This window comes from Carya illinoinensis, chromosome 8, assembly GCF_018687715.1.
Source record: "Carya illinoinensis cultivar Pawnee chromosome 8, C.illinoinensisPawnee_v1, whole genome shotgun sequence".
NCBI lineage: Eukaryota > Viridiplantae > Streptophyta > Magnoliopsida > Fagales > Juglandaceae > Carya > Carya illinoinensis.
The window spans coordinates 27,046,986-27,064,774 of record NC_056759.1 but is presented as its reverse complement, the minus strand read 5'-3'; the positions used below and the strand labels follow the sequence as shown (position 1 = coordinate 27,064,774).

At 36.9% G+C, this 17,789-nt stretch overlaps 1 protein-coding gene across 9 annotated transcripts; it reads right to left on the bottom strand.

Moving 5' to 3' along the window:
• Positions 1-413: 413 nt before the first annotated feature.
• Positions 414-17,330, bottom strand: LOC122318387 (oligopeptide transporter 7-like). 9 transcript variants are annotated; one of them, XR_006244816.1, is made up of 10 exons: positions 17,179-17,330; positions 16,456-17,050; positions 9,605-10,174; positions 4,398-4,653; positions 3,961-4,143; positions 3,120-3,836; positions 2,806-2,865; positions 2,491-2,629; positions 1,602-1,714; positions 414-1,092 (listed from the first exon to the last, which is right to left on the bottom strand). XR_006244816.1 is itself a non-coding variant. In XM_043135676.1 (6 exons), exons 1-6 carry the CDS (start codon positions 17,210-17,212, stop codon positions 3,222-3,224), a joined length of 2,253 nt encoding a protein of 750 aa, XP_042991610.1. In that variant the 5' UTR covers positions 17,213-17,330; the 3' UTR covers positions 3,081-3,221. The 9 variants fall into 9 exon arrangements, 1 of the variants encoding a protein (XP_042991610.1); XR_006244813.1 differs by having other exon boundaries at positions 1,602-1,684; positions 2,532-2,629; XR_006244815.1 differs by having other exon boundaries at positions 1,602-1,676; positions 2,532-2,629.
• Between the last annotated feature and the right edge of the window lie 459 nt (positions 17,331-17,789).

The following is a 17,789-nucleotide window of genomic DNA, read 5'->3' as shown; positions in this document are numbered from 1 at the left end:
TTAAAAAAAAAATACCCGATTACAGATAAGCGGTTGAATAACCAGATTTGGATGAATAACCATCCAAATTCATCCAGATTTTCGAGTTCTGAATCAAACCAAACAAAAGCCAATTCAAATGCACACCCATTCAATATTGTATTTGATTCAGTTACCTATTTGTGTATTCCAGAAAGTGGAACTTGGATATATTCACCAAAACGATGCATGTTTATGATCAATGATATCCTACATTAATCATTTTGAAATCGAGAAGTTTTTATTTTGATAATAACAAAATTCTATATACATTTAATTTTGCGTACTTCACTAATATGATTGGTTGTATATTAAAAAAAATTAATCCAGCCAATCATATCAGTGGAGTACGCAGAGAGTATGCAAAGATGACTGTATGTAATATTACTCAATAATAACATAGAAGAATTCAAGCCAGCCAAGACCTGTTCATATATTTTCACCATGGAAGTGAAATGTTCTATAACATACATATATAGTTTAATTGATCCACGTAGTATCTGATAGCTTTAGCCTTTTGATTTTGTCCTGCACCCATCCTGTGGGTGGAGAAGAGTCTTTGTTTAATCACGGATGGTTGGCTGTATACATCTAAAAGCTTTTTGGTTTCTAACTTTGATGCCTATATGAAGATGAGGAATCTTCTTCTCCAAAAGTGTATGCACTCCCCCATTTTTATGTCCCAAGATAACATCACCAATATAAATTACATCAATCAGAAACAGTATCTGTTATGCTTTCGTTTTTCTATTGGCAAAAACCAAATCAGCAAGGACCCCACAAGTGTGCAAAGGAGAAAAGAAAAAGAGAACAAAACAGTGTAATTGGAGGTGTCTGTAATGGGAAATTTCAAAAATTAGCCAAGAGTTGACGAAAGAAGTTCATACTGTAATTCTGATCATTAAGGGCTTGCAAGGATCTTTATCATAGCTGGGACACGGATCCTTTGTCACTTGCATGAATGCCTGATGACGTTTGTTTTAATTGTCTCAAAAAACTTGTCCAATGAATCGCCTCTTTTAGGACTGAAAAATATAAAGCTTCAGAGGGACCTCTGCTTTCTTTAGCAACACACTGTGGAATTCCATAAAGAAAGTGTTGTAAGAATGACATCAAATTAATAAATGTTAAAAGAAGACAAACTTGACATGAATACGAGTTCCATGTTTGCAAGTGTACATGCATTACGTACTAGTGCCCTTTCTGTCAATCAATGAAGGAAACTTAGCTATCTAGACATCTCCAGAATTAGAAATTGTAAGCAACCAAATTTGGAAGCTGTGGAGTGTCATGCACTCTCAAAAGTGGGACCCACAAATGACTATCGCAGGCATCAGAAGTTCAAACCCTTGTAGTAGGGGTGCTGGAAAGTTTTGTGCTGTCACAAGGCATCAGAGAGTACTTGAAACGCACTTTATAGCAATTAGAAAATATACAATCACCTCAACATCATTTGATGATTCTCCTCTCTTTAATGTTGGAAATCCGATTGAGTTAAAATACTTTAGAGACATCGAACTTCTTTTAAACTTACCATTTATTTGCAAATATGACATCAAAAGAATTAGAGCTATTTGATATACCTTCTTGATTCCAATGCAATGCCATAGAGTTCACTATTGTAGCAGCAAATTCTCCAGATCAGTTTCTATGTCACGCTGAATATCTGGATGTCAAGGAACAAGCAATCTGAATCCTGATAAAAACAAGAAAGGAGAATGAACAAAAAGGGATGAATTGGAGGGGAGGCAGGTTGCTTGTGGCTACAAATATTATTGCACAATGCGTGTTGTCAATTTGAGAAGAGAAAAAAAGTAAGAAAAAAAGAAAAAGAAAATCTAAAAAATAGAGGAGATGTTACTGACAACAGCTTGATAACAGACACCATGCAAATGCAGAAAATTTGAGAAAATTGAAGGACTTGGCGGCAGTAACAACTACAAATATATTGGAAAAACTGAGCTAGAAGCATTTGTGAGTTGAGGCAGTCCATGCCCACCCACAGACCAACTCTTGAGCAGGCCCGAGTCTATTCTAGGACCACTATTTAAAATTAGGCCCAAACAACTAAAAGCTTAATAGTTTCCGGTCCAGAAAACTAGCGTCATTCATGATTCTCCTCTAACAGACCCCTTGAGCAGACACAAACAAGCCACAGTGCCTCACACAGAAAGTACTTCTCCTACACCAGCATCAAAATTTCCCACCTTTTACAGGACAAGAACCTTCCCATGTGTCCCCAAGTTTTCCTACCCATTCATCCTATCTGTCTAGGCAATTTGTGTAATTATTCCACAGCTAAGTTGAAAAAGATGTTTCGAAGATATTCTCTAGACTTCAACAAGAATTACATAGTAGACAATAACAACACCTATCAACCCAAAATTGCCATTAGACTAGATAACATAATCAGAATTTGCCCCACGCAAAAACCAGTAGCATGACAAAACCAAAAGGGTAAAATAAACAAACCCATGGGTGGAGATAATCCCCTGACCAAAAATAAAGGATACAATCAACTCCATGAGGATTTCCATCCCTTATTATAACTTCTGACACCTCAGTAATGGCTGCAATAACCAGATCCAAACATCAATTCTCTCTTTTATGCCTGGAAAATTAGGGAAACTGCAGATGAGTTTGAAAGAAAAAATACACTAAAATGTTCAAAAAACATGCAAGCAACTCGCAGAAAATGTGTATAGATTCATCACTGATGCATACGTCTTGACATTGGCTGCATGACAATAATAAAGCTAAAAATTAATGTGACTTCATTTTACAAACCTTAACATGTCTGCATGTGACGAGCAAAATAAGCAAGGGTATCTTCTGAAGGCCAATCACCTGTACAAGAATTGTCAAAATTATAAATATAAAATTGAAAACATTATTTTAAGTACAAATAATGAAAAGAAAAATATAACAACCATAACAAAAATAAAGTCAATGACCGAGTATATCAGTGGATGTTATCAAGCAAAATCCATGGTAGCGTAAGTAACGAAACTAATGGAGTTAAACAGAGCTGGAAAGACCATGAAGAATCAAAGCCAGGAAGATTTCAGTGAAAATTCCACTATACTTATATTGTACTTTACATTTCTGCACTAATGGCAAAGATAAATACAATTCCTATTCTGCTGCTGCTGCTGCTGCTTCTTCTTTTGGTTAAGGTACTATTAATACAGGAACAAATACACTCATAGAAGTGGGCAGCCATCCACTATGACCCCTCCAACTGTTGGACAAGAAGCCAGTGGACATCCATCTGAGTCACTGCCCCACCAGTTGAGACCAATACGTTCCATCCCAAAACAAAAGTATAATAATACTCCCATGAAGGCTAATCCAGCATCAAGTGCCCCAGATAGCACGTAGTTGTGGCGGCTCCACCACTCACGGTAGTATCTGTAAGCAATAAAGCCCGACAAGAAACCAATAAGAATCCAGCTGGTGTAATTGACAGCAGTGGCAGGGGGCATGTTCACCGTTGCCCCTAAGAGCACAGGCATAGTGATGAGTCTAATCCACTGTCTGTCAGGGAAGGCCTTGTGTGCGAGCCAAACTAGGACAGGAGCTATAGCCCCGGCCAGAAAAAACCAGTTGATGGCAGAGTAGTGCCCAAGGTCTCCAAATATTCTTCGAGTTCCAATCAGGCCCCATATAACAGAAGCATCATAGAATACATGATCGCCTGGGCAAGTCCATGGGCTGCTGGCTGGCAGCAATTCCCTGTCACATATGTTTGGAATGCTATCCATAAGCCACCATGCTGTTCCTAAATGCACCAATGCTGCTACTACGGTACCTACAACCTGAAAAAGAATCATTGCTATTGTGATTAAGGGATCAGAAAGACGATTATAAATCCTATTGTACAGTAATTGATGAAACACTATTCCATTCTTATCTGGGAAGTAGAATGCACAGGATAGTTACCTGCACCACAAACATGAATCTTGGAGGAATCTTCATGTAATGACCAAGCTTGAAGTCTTCCAGAAAGGTGATTCCCTGTTTCACACTTATGTTGCCATAAACTTTGAAGCATATGTTGGCAACAGGATATCCTGGGTATAGATACCCGATAATATACTCTGTGATCACATTCAAGGTCAGCATCTGCTCCCCGGTGAAAAATTTAATCGTGTTAGAATACTAATAACTGTATGGAGGAGATTTTGTTCTCTCAAACAAGAATTAAAACAATGCATGTCATGCTCATAAGTTTACATTTAGGATGAGTGCAGGGACCACAGTTAAACCTTTTCATGAACTTTAGCTAGACTTGATGATAGAAAGATAAAACCACCCCAAAGTCTGCAGTTAAATGTGAAATGTGCTTGAGGGAGAGTGCATATTGTCCAGAGACATACCTGATTTGTTGTGGCCTTGATGACTCCAACAGGAAGAGTGAAAAATAAGGCAATACAGCATGCTAGCAAGACGCCCCACCATGGCAACTGAAGTTGATCGTTGTAGTACTGGCAAGTAAATATGGTTGCCAGAATGTTGATCACAAGGATGCACATGAACCACCATTGAGGAACTTGCTTATATTTTCTCATGAGCTTTGTGTGCACATCCATCTTCTTCTCTTGGATGGCAGACTTGCTTAGCTGCCACATTTCCCTACATCCTTTAAATTGTAAGTGTAACATACTGAATATAATTCGATGTAAATGCTAGTTCATTGTTGCCTCTCTTTGATTGCACAACGTTGACGTGAAAATTAAGGTAGCTTGAGTTACAAGCAGAAAAAATTAAATTTAACTTTATTGAGGACTGGAATCGATACTTGAAAGTGGTTAACATGACATAATTATGCAGTTTTCTTGAAGATAATTAGAGTTGACTCCTGGTATAGATGGGTACTTACTTTCTAAAATTTAAGAAGGGCCATATGGCACATACATGTACAGATGCGCATGCATTTAGGCTTCAATTGTACAGACAACCCGACAGGTTGTGCAACACCCAGGTCTTAAAATCCCGTGGATTGGGGCGAATTTGACTTTAGGTCAGCTGGCCCATGATTTATGTAAAATATTTTATGGACAATTCCATTTGGAAAAGCCCACATTTATGGTGAAATAAAATTTTATGAGCCCATATATTATAATTGTGTCAAATTTATAAGATTCTACTATTATTTTAAAATTACTTTCAATTCAGCCAATTTGAAACTAATCCGATCATCAAAATCATCTGGCTACTTAAAATTCATTCTAACTCCACTGGCAGATTCTCTCTCATATCTCAGTCAAACCCCATGCAGCCCTCTCACTTTCAAACTCCCACCCAAGTCTGCTGAAAAACCAAATTCTCTCCCTCATTTCTTATTTAATCCAGATCATTGGGTAAAACTACACCAGTTACACTCCTATTTCAAACTGACCTCTAGAGTTCTCTATCCCTCCCTCTCCTTCTCTTTCTCTCTCTCTCTACAGTCCCCACTCTGAATATCACGCTTACCACGACATCCATGTTACTGAAAGCTCTCACTCTCTCTCTCTCTGTGACTTCTACCTAACCACACATCATAGATGCCAAAGACTGCACGCACTCTTGTCTTTACAAAGTGTTAATGCACAAAACTCTCTAACTTTCACATATTATTCCTTCTCTCACACAACCTTCCCTCCCATTGCCCCTATTTTTCTACCAACCACATAGACTTTGTGTGTGTGTGTGTGTGTGTGTACCCTTGGTAACTCATGATCATCATCTCTGTATCACCAAAAAACTAAGCCCAGTCCATGCACACCAGCTCTCATAGCTCCACCACGGCCTCCTCTGCATCACCATGAAGACCAGGTGTGCTCGGTTATTCCTCCTCTCTCCTCTTTTTCTCCTTTGTTTGCTCTCTAGCCCAACTTTCCTACTAGGAGTGGCAATACATAACATGACCCATAAATCCGACACGAACATGACACAAAATTAGCAGGTCTAGGTTGGTTTTGGTCAATAAAGGTTGACCCGAAAAGACACAATTAATAAATATGCCAATTGTGGGTCAACCAGCGAAACCCACAATTAACCTATATAACACGAATAAATTTATTTTTAAATTTTATAAATATCTAGTTTTATATGCATTTTTTTTAGTTGGGATGTGAAATTAATATTAGTATTTGACTAAGGGCATGTTTGGCAAACATGAGAATTTCCAAAACTCTCAAAATTTCTCATAACTTCATTCCCAAACATTACTCAAATATAAAACACTTTTCAATTTCAAATTTCCAACTTTTTCATCTAATCATTACCTAATCATTACTCAAACACAAAAATCAATACAACTTTTACAAAATTCAAAACAATACTAAAAAATACATTCAAACAATTTTTTAACTTCACCTATTCACTTTCACAAACTCCAATACAATAATTATTTTAAAAAATATCTTTATTCAACTTTTTCTCTCCTTTCCCAAAACCTAATAAAATATATTCATTCAAACCACCTGATTACTATTTACAAGATTTTGAGATACTTTAAGCATCCAAACATGCCCTTAATATCTCAAACTACTAAGCTTTTTGTTAATATGTAATTTTATTTTATGAAAATATTAATTTTCTTATATATTATTGGTTTGGGTTTGGATATTGATAATAAAATTTTTTTTGTTATCATGAATCCAGTTGTAATTGCGAATGATTTTTAATTTGATTAAAATATATATACACAGGTCAACTCAACTCATTTATATGAAACAGGTTGAACAGGTTGAATAGGTTGTGTCCAGAATTATTAAACGGTTAAGTTGGTCATGTCATGTAACCCATTATTTATTGGGTCGTGTTAGGGTTTTTGGGTGTAATCCGTTTAATTAAACAGGCCATGTTTGGGTTAACCCGTATAGTCTAATACTTATGACTTGACTCGATATGAACACAACCAACGAACATGAATTGCCACCCCTATTTCCTCCTTTATAACTCATGGCATTCTCCCTTTTTTCTCTCTTTTCAGCAACCAGGTGCCACCCGATGCTGCCAACAAGAAGCCCAGCTCCATCTCAGCTTGCACAAAACTGCCACCAGCCTCTCTCCACACCAGACGTCGACTTGCGCCACCCTCCAATAGCTTCCTATCACATCTAGCTAGGGGTGCTAACCACCCTAAACATGCAAGTAGCAGCCTCACCTGGCCCCACTTGAGCAGGGTGTCTATTTTCGAATCCAACCACCTGGCCCTGCGAACCACGGGCAGATTTTGCAGGACACCGTCCAGCCTCCAATATCAAAATGCAAAATGCACATCCAAACCCAAAACCAGCAAAATCAAACAAAAAGTTCATGGATAAAAAAAGAAAACACAGATCCAAAAAGATCTGTGCACGGACTGGCCGTGGGTCTGCACAGATACCCACAGTGCAGAACTATACAATAGTTAACTGTGGTGTAACGGTATTAAAGATGCTCCATTTTAACTTTAAACCATGGCAGGCTTATGTAATTTAAGATATCAGTTATGGGTCTTAAGAAGAAAATGGTTTTGAAGTTTATTTATATGTACATCATGTCAAGAGTAGTCTATTTTGAAATTAGATCATGGCAAGATAACTTGTTACAGCATTCTATTTATATTAGATTATGGGACAATATTTGTCTAATATGTCATGGTTTGATATTAAAATTTACTTGTATTGTATTGTGTTAAGAGTTGGATAGGCATCACAGGTAGGGATGTAAATGAGTCAAGCTCAAACAAGTAATGGATGGTCCAGATTTGTTCATTTAACTTTCATTCAAACAAGAGCCAAATTCAAGTTTATCATCAAGTTACATCTTATGTTTCACAAATAACTCATGAGCAAGCTCGAGCTTGATCACAAGTTATTTAATTTTGACAAAATGGAATTTTTATAGTATATTATAATTTCATCTGCAAATTTTAACAAAGACACTTTTAGTCATATATAATTTTATATATACATATGCGTATATCAACGACTATATTGAATATTCATAAAGATTCAAGCAACATGTATTAGGAACATGAATTCTTCTAATAATTTTAAATACTTAAGATATTCTTACTATAAAGTTAAAGATAACCCTAAAAAAATAATAAATATGAAGTTATTCGTGTTAATACGAGCTGATAAGAGTTGAGTCGAGTTTTATATGAGTTGTATTGTTTAATAATCGATCATAATTTTCAGTTCACAAATGGCTTATTTAAAAATGAATTGAGTCGAACTCGAGTTTGATCGAACATAATTGGAACAACTTGTCAAGTAGCCTTGTTCATTTATAGCCCTACTCACCAAGTTCCTTTTAGCTGAAATTCCACTAATTAATTTAGATGATAAAAGTTTGGTCAGATAAGTGACACGAAATATGCATGCTAGGTGATTGTTGACATGCATAATGTTATGAGAAGCAAAGAGGTAAGTAGCATGATCATAATTTTTTTTTTTTTTGATAAGTTATAGCATGATCATACCTTCACATATATAGTAAACAATGCCATTAAATTATTATGCTAAGCATGACCCCTTTATGAATCCCCTTTTTATGTAACAAGCTATGAGATGCTGTAAGTTGTTTATGAATGCACATGTTGTTATGCCATAGTATGTGTCTAAGATCTTGCCATGTTCTCTTCTATATTCACATGATTGTTGCATCTCACGTGCACCTCTCATATGCCATAAAAAGTATAAGAAAGATAAGATACAAGTTAAAGGACATGAACAAATGATTAAGATTTAAAGTTGGTTATAGTAGTTCAAGTGTGCTCCACCAGAGGCTGTGGGACCAGTGCACCCTACACACAAGGCTTAATGTGTGTCGGCTGCAAGAATAGTGAAAGACAATTTATTAAGACGTGCATGGACATGTCAACAGCTTACCATGCTCCGTATGTCATACCATATGCCAAACATATTAGTTCTTAAATAATTTTGTATATGTTACATGTTACTTTATTTATATGCCAAAATTCATGTATGAACATTTTTCCAAGAAAAACCAAGTTAAGTTATGTTTACTGTATGATGTGTTATTCACTGAGTCTTTGACTCATTTTGTTGGTCTTAGGGTTTTAACTGCCTGGGCAAAGAGAACAAGGAAGATGAACAACAAGGTCAGGCTTGGACAACCAAATCTGGCATCCATGAATAAATATCAAACACATAGATTACTTTATTAAATATTTATGTCACTCTTTTTAATTCTATTTTCAAGATACCCTGTTGTATTTAATTCTATAACTCTATAAAATGTAATGGTTTTCTTTTTGTGGATCTCACACCAGGTGTGATATCACATTTTACAGGCATCCCTAACCTGCAGGAGCAGGGTGTTACAGTTGCCACTAAGCATTATTTTTTGGAAAAAAGAGTAGAAGTCACTAGTTGGTGTGCAAGTCTGGGGACAAATGAGCAACATTTATCTGTAATGTACAATATGCAACTAAGTGATGCCCATCTAACCGCAATCAAGAAAATGTGAGTTACAATTATCTATAATTTACAATGTTAAACCAAGTGCTGCCCATCTAACCACAATCAGAGAAAGTGAATTACAGGTTTCAAGCAAGCGATTCAACCAGAAAAGTTTGGTTTACCTTCCTTGGAAGAGGAACACATGAACAACAGTGGCAGCAAGGCAGGCAAAATTGATACCATAGTATATGGCAAAGAAGACGCTGAGATAGAGACGGCCTTTATGCTCATATGCATCAATGTCAAGGTGAAAGTTGGCATCTATTATAGCTGAGATATTGTAGCTTTGGCCACTAGAAGTGAAAAGCCCATCTGAGAATATGGGAAACGTCTTGGCTTTATAGATATTAAGCCAATAAGCTGTGGGGGTAATAACATACGTGACGAGCACAAAACCAGCAGCAATGTTGGCAGTAGCAAACCATGGACTGGCAAGTGGGCTTTCAAGGTAAGAGGATATACTGGACCAATCAAAACCTAAAGCACCAATGCCAAGACCGTGAAGTCCTGAGCCTAGCTGTTGGGCAAGGATGGAAGTAGGGAAAACCCAACAAATCCAGGAAACTGACGTTAACATTGGGAATAGGTAGCCTGGAAATACATAGTAAGCAAAGGAGCAGAAGAAGGCAATGAGGAAGAATTGATTCCGTGTTAACCCATCCTTGGGCCTCTTCTCTTTCTCGTGTAACGCCCTGTGAATTCATAAAAAATAAGTCAAAGATGGCATCACTGACTACAGCAACTTTGAACTGTAAAAAAAACAAAATGATAACAAACAATAACAGTTTTAATCAGAAATTATATTCAGAGTCTCAGACAGAGCCAGAACTTCTTATTCTCCAAATGGGATTGGGAGGTACAACCTATTATCCCATTTCTTGTCAGGTAAAAAAAAACCACATTTATTAAATCTACTTTTTTGGTGAAATGTTTCATCTTTTGAGATGAAATTGTTATATAGTTTCTCATTACAATTTTCCAAAATGTAAACAAAATCTTCATTTATTAAAGAGATTATAAACAGAATCAACTCAAATCCAAGGAGTTCAAATCCACTTGTATCAAGCAGCAATCAGAACAAAACATTCCTGCAACTCATTTGTTAAGAGATACAGAGACAGATTCCTTTTTCTGTATAATTTATAAAAATAAATAGATTGTACGTTAAATGTGCTGAGCTTTTCTAAAAGCTCACCAACTATGAGAAGATGAATTTTAATTTTAATGTGGTCAGATTCAAATTTTTTTTCATTTATATTATACAATTAACAATATTTATAAATGATTTTTTTCAAAAAAAAATAATGACCAAGGGAACATGGTCCTTATGTTAAATTAATCAAGAAATATTAGGTTGTCTATGTTAAATTTTGATAAACAAGAAATATCATGAATAGAAAGAAAATTATGGAAAATTAATTTATAAATAACTCATTTATCAACATTTATAAAAAATTAAAAATATCAAGTGTCAAGATGACATCATTGACTACAAAATTATTTTTTATTATAAAATAAATACCATACAAAAATTTCTTATAATTTTCGACTTAACTATTTAAAGTTTGCAACTTTGACTGCTAAAATAATAAAGTTTCGAAGTTAAATGAGAATCTACGAGCTAGAGAGATTCTAGTAGATAGAGAATCTCTCTAGCTCGTAGATTCTACGAGCTCATTCATGAGTTACAATTTAGATTTTACACTTTAACTCCAATTTTTCACTTTCTACATATAGCTGGGGTTTGAGCCACTAGATGTTTTGATAAATTCCTTGGTTTGCCACCAATTGTTGGAAGGGATCGTATGAGGACATTCAAAGGGATTTCAAATAGAGTTTGGGGAAGAATCAATAACTGGAAATCGATTTTAAATCCTAGGCAGGAAAAGAGGTTCTACCTACGGCTGTGATTCAAATAATTCCAACCCCAAGCAATTTCCTACTCCCAAAGGCATTGTGCTCTCAAATAAATAGGATGATGCAGAGGTTTTACTGGGTGCATCAGGATAGTGAACAGAGAAATCATTGGATGAGTTAGGATAAGGTGGGAAGAACAAAGAAAACTAGTGATCTAGAGTTTCAAGATCTTATAAGCTTCAACAGAGCTTTGTTAGCCAAACAATTGTGGAGAATAGTTGTTCAAGGACGAATATTCATGGAGACCAAAGCTAGATGGTTTGTCTTTTGATGCAATTGATCAAGAAAGTGCAGCATGGATGGAGAGAGTTTCTTAAGTAGAAGAAGTGCTTGATGTTGTCAAAGGAATGGCTAAAGACAAGACTCTAGGCTCTGGGTCCGGACGGGTTTTCTATGGCTTTTTTCCAAGCATGTTGGGACATTGTAAAGGAAGACATGCTTTCATGCTTTGCGAGAGGAAGACAAATATTAGATTCAGTTTTAACGGCTAATGAATGTTTGGATCACAGAATTAAAATGGGCGAATCTGGACTTTTGGATAAATTGGATATGGAAAAGGTGTTTGATCATGTTTGCTGGGATTTTCTATTGTATTTACTTGGTCAATATGGTTTTGGTGAGAGGTGGTGTATGTGGATAAAGCATTGTATTTCTATGTCAAGATTCTCCATTTTGGTGAATGGTACCCTAGTTGGTTTCTTTAATAGTTCACGTGGTTTGAGACAAGTTGATCCGATATCTCCTTTTCTCTTTATTCTTGTCATGGATGCATTGAGTAGAATGATTGAAGTGGCAGTGGGAGGTAGCTTTTTGTCGGGTTTTGAAGTGGGCTGTGATTCTCGGAGTTGTGTGATTGTTTCTCATCTACTTTTCCTCGACGACACATTAATTTTCAGTGAAGCCAATCAAGAATAACTTCGGTCCTTAAGAGCTCTTTTGTTATGTTTTGAAGCTGTGTCGGGATTGAGAATTAATTTAACCAAGTCTGAAATAGTACATGTGGGCTCAGTGTCAAATATTTCAGATCTGTCTAATATTTTGGGGTGTAAAATATTGTCGCTGCCTATGGCGTATCTCAGTCTATCTCAGTCTTCCCCTGGGTACCTAGCATAAATCTAATTCGATTTGGGAAGGAGTGATTGAGAAGATTGAGAGGAGGTTTGCCAGCTGGAGAAAATTAGATTTGTCTAGGGGGACTCTCACCTGTCTGCTAATGGAGATTTTTCAATAGGAAGTGCCAATCACCTTCAAAAGATCTTTAGAAAAACAGGTGGAAGTCCTTCAGATTCTTGTGATAGAGACTGAAATTGGTATGTGATATGGAACTCAAATGTTCCCAATGTTGTTAAAAATTTATGTAGAAGGCTTGTAATGATATCTGATTCAACACAATCTAATCTATGTAGGAAGTTGCCACAAAATTCTATGTGCCCGATACATGAGTTTGAGGAAGAAACCACAAAACATATCTTATGGGAGTTTCCCTCGGCAAAAGATGCATGAGAACTATACTGAAAAACAATACAGAAGAGCAGAATAGAAAGGATAAGGTTCCAGGATGCCTGTTTTAATCTAGTGGACATACTGGAATCAGAATAAGCTGAATTGCTGATGGTTATGCTAGGACCTTATGGTTACGAAGAAACAACGATATTTTCAGAAATAACTTTCAGCATCCTCCATCTCTACTGTTTCATGCAAAGGAGTCACTAAAGGAGCATCAGGCAGTCAAACAGAAAGTTCACGATGAGAGGAAACTACCAAGAGAATCTATACAATGTTGGCAGCCACCTGGGATAGGTTAAGTGAATGCAAATTGGGATATAGCTCTGGACCAGAAACAAGAAGAATTGGAGTTATAATTCGGGATGATCATGGTGACGTGCTAGCATCCATGAAGATACCAAGAGAGGTTTGTCTTCCACCAATGATTGCTGAAGTATGGGGAGCATACATGGCTGACCAATTATGTTTAGAGCTAGGCTTTCTCAGAGTAGAATTTGAGGGTGATGCAAAGCAGGTGGTGGACTCTATACATAAGAAAGCTGATGATCTTAGCAAAAGTGGACATACTGTAATGGACACCAAACGTTTATTTGGAAGGCTGGAGCTTAGGAAGATAAGTCATGTTAAACGAGTGGCTAACCAATTTAGATTTACACTTTAACTCCAATTTTTCACTTTCTACATATAGCTAGGGTTTGAGCCACTAGATGTTTTGATAAATACTTTGGTTTGCCACCAATTGTTGGAAGGGGTTGTATGAGGACATTCAAAGGGATTTCAAATAGAGTTTGGGGAAGAATCAATAACTGGAAATCAAGTTTATATCCTAGGCAGGAAAAGAGGTTCTACCTACGGCCGTGATTCAAGTAATTCCAACTTATTGTACAAGCAATTTCCTACTCCCAAAGGCACTGTGCTCCCAAAAAAATAGGATGATGCAAAGGTTTCACTGGGTGCATCAGGATAATGAACAGAGAATTCATTGGATGAGTTAGGATAAGTTGGGAAGAACAAAGAAAACTAGTGATCTAGAGTTTCAAGATCTTATAAGCTTCAACAGAGCTTTGTTAGCCAGACAATTGTGGAGAATAGTTGTTCAAGGACAAATATTCGTGGAGACCAAAGCTAGATGGTTTGTCTTTTGATGCAATTGGTCAAGAAAGTGCAGCATGGATGGAGAGGGCTTTTTAAGTAGAAGAAGTGCTTGATGTTGTCAAAGGAATGGCTAAATACAAGGCTCTAGGCTCTGGGTCCGGACGGGTTTTCTATGGCTTTTTTCCAAGCATGTTGGGACATTGTGAAGGAAGACATGCTTTCATGCTTTGCGAGAGGAAGACAAATATTAGATTCAGTTTTAGCGGCTAATGAATGTTTGGATCACAGAATTAAAATGGGCGAATCTGGACTTTTGGATAAATTGGATATGGAAAAGGTGTTTGATCATGTTTGCTGGGATTTTCTATTGTATTTACTTGGTCAATATGGTTTTGGTGAGAGGTGGTGTATGTGGATAAAGCATTGTATTTCTATGTCAAGATTCTCCATTTTGGTGAATGGTACCCTGGTTGGTTTCTTTAATAGTTCACGTGGTTTGAGACAAGGAGATCCGATATCTCCTTTTCTCTTTATTCTTGTCATGGATGCATTGAGTAGAATGATTGAAGTGGCAGTGGGAGGTAGCTTTTTGTCGGGTTTTGAAGTGGGCTGTGATTCTCGGAGTCGTGTGATTGTTTCTCACCTACTTTTCCTTGATGACACATTAATTTTCAACCAATCAAGAATAACTTCGGTCCTTAAGAGCTCTTTTGTTATGTTTTGAAGCTGTGTCGGGATTGAGAATTAATTTAACCAAGTTTGAAATAGTACATGTCGGCTCAGTGTCAAATATTTCAGATTTGTCTAATATTTTGGGGTGTAAAATATTGTCACTGCCTATGACGTATCTCGGTCTATCTCAGTCTTCCCCTGGGTACCTAGCATAAATCTAATTCAATTTGGGAAGGAGTGATTGAGAAGATTGAGAGGAGGTTTGCCAGCTGGAAAAAATTATATTTGTCTAGGGGGACTCCCAACTGTCTGCTAATGGAGATTTTTCAATTGGGAGTGTCAATCACCTTCAAAAGATCGTTAGTAAAACAGGTATGGTGAATGGGGATTAATGTTATGGCATGCATTTGCTAAGTTCCGGATTTGCTATATTTTGTCAAACTACCATTTATTTTAAAAGTTTAAATTAATAGAAAGAGGTAGACTGTATCATTTATATTTGTCTTGACATACTCTCCTCACTTGTGAGTTAGACTTCATTTCAATAAATGGGCCCAATATGTGGAATATTTAATTAATTCATTGGGTGAAGTGTAGATTTAGGATTCGAATTCAGGTCTCTACTGTGATATTCATGTCAAACATCATTTGTCCTAAAACTTTAAACTAATAGAAAGAAATAGATTTAATTGGTCCTTCAGATTCTTGTGATGGAGACTGAAATTGGTATGTGATATGGAACTCAAATGTTCCCTATGTTGTTAAAAATTTATGTAGAAGGCTTGTAATGATATCTGATTCAACTCGATCTAATCTATGTAGGAAGTTGCCACAAAATTCTATGTGCCTGGTACATGAGTTTGAGGAAGAAACCACAAAACATATCTTATGGGAGTTTCCCTCGGCAAAAGATGCATGAGAACTATACTGTAAAACAATACAGAAGGGCAGAATAGAAAGGATAAGGTTCCAGGATGCCTGTTTTAATCTAGCGGACATACTGGAATCAGAATAAGCTGAATTGCTGATGGTTATGCTAGGACCTTATGGTTACGAAGAAACAACTATATTTTCAGAAATAACTTTCAGCATCCTCCATCTCTACTGTTTCATGCAAAGGACTCACTAAAGGAGCATCAGGCAGTCAAACAGAAAGTTCATGATGAGAGGAAACTACCAAGAGAGTCTATACAATGTTGGCAGCCACCTGGGATAGGTTAAGTGAATGCAAATTGGGATATAGCTCTGGACCAGAAACAAGAAGAATTGGAGTTATAATTCGGGATATCATGGTGAGGTGCTAGCATCCGTGAAGATACCAAGAGAGGTTTATCTTCCACCAATGATTGCTGAAGTATGGGGAGCATACATGGCGGACAAATTATGTTTAGAGCTAGGCTTTCTCAGAGTGGAATTTGAGGGTGATGCAAAGCAGGTGGTGGACTCTATACATAAGAAAGCTGAAGATCTTAGCAATAGTGGACATACTGTAATGGACACCAAAAGTTTATTAGGAAGGCTGGAGCTTAGGAAGATAAGTCATGTTAAACGAGTGGCTAACCAAGTTGATCACCGTCTAGCTGACGACGCTTCGGAGTTGAATTCGAGTTATAATGGAGGATTTACAACAGCCTACTGTAACCGTTGCTTATATTCCTTATTTTCAACGAAATTTTATTTTATCAAAAAAACAAAAAACAAACTTTGACCAACGGGACTATCTGGATAATGATGATTGTCCGATAAGACATAAAGAAACTTGATCGAGCGATCAGAAACATACCTGAACAGCGAGACTTGCACGAGATTTTGGGGCCACCACATGGCAGCGGGCTCCACCAAGTAACGCCGGAACAGCCCGGCCCACCCGAACCCCAGCACCTGTGTCGTTATAACGACGAGAAACGCCACCAGGAACGTCATATTCTTTTTGTAGAATATCTTGACGGCGCTAACGAGGTGAATCGCGTACACGTTACCCGCCCCGGAGTTGGCGAAGATCGTGATCAGCACGTGCTCCTTCACGTTGAACGGGCCGGGATTCAGCGTGAACTCCCACCATCGCCCCCTGAAGAACACTCGGTCTGTAATCGTCGAGGCCATCAAGTGGCCGAGCGGGACCACAGCGATCTGAGCCGAGATCGACGTGATTGACAAAGGCTCCCTCCGATACCAGAAGAACTGGTTGAGGAAGGAGAGAAGGACGCATGCTAGTGTTCCGAGAATCCACGTCCTGAAGGTGAAACTCGGAAGAGAGGGTTCGTCGGTGACTGGAACCGTGAGAGCTACCTGCTCGATTGGAGAGTTCTCAACGCCGGAACCATCCTCCGTTAAGCCTGAATCGGAGGCTTGAGGTTGGTATGTCTGATTCTTCTGGACTGTGAAAGAGTTGGCGGTTTGCTCAGCGTTTGGAGAGTTGGAAAGATGAAGAAACAGCTGAAGAAAGCAGTGGAAACATAGAAAGGAAATCAATAGAAGAAAAGAGAGGGAAAATGGAAATTCTTACTGAGTGGAGCTTCGATTTCTTGATCTCTGTTCATCTTAAAACGTGGGCTTTTTCCCGAGGTCCACGCTTAATTATCTAATGACTGTGTCACACCCATACTTATATTCGGAATTCTATCGTTTTTTTTTTTTTTTTTTTTTTTTTAAGTAATAATGAAAAGTTTACTTGACCTCAAAAATTCATAAATTTCGGACAGTTTTCTTTCTAATTATTCAGAAAACATTTGAATTTTTGGGTACAAATTAACCTAGAGATTCAGAAAGTATTTTACTCATTTAATTTTATTATTATTATTTTTTTAAATTTTTTTAAAAAATATAATAAATAATTTAATTTTTTCAAATTTTAAAATAATAATAATATTAAAAATAATATTATAATAATATTTTATTCAACTTTTATATTTATCTTTCATCTAAAACTATATTATCTCATCATTCAATTCAAATGAGCCCTAGTTGAGTTGGAACAGGAATTAAGTTTTATTCATTAATTTTGATTTGAATGTAAGTTAGGTCAAGCTTTTCATGTAGTTCGAATTTTATGTTCACGAACGAGTTTGAACTTGCAAAAAAAAAAAAAAAAAAAGATTATTTGGATAAAATAAATTA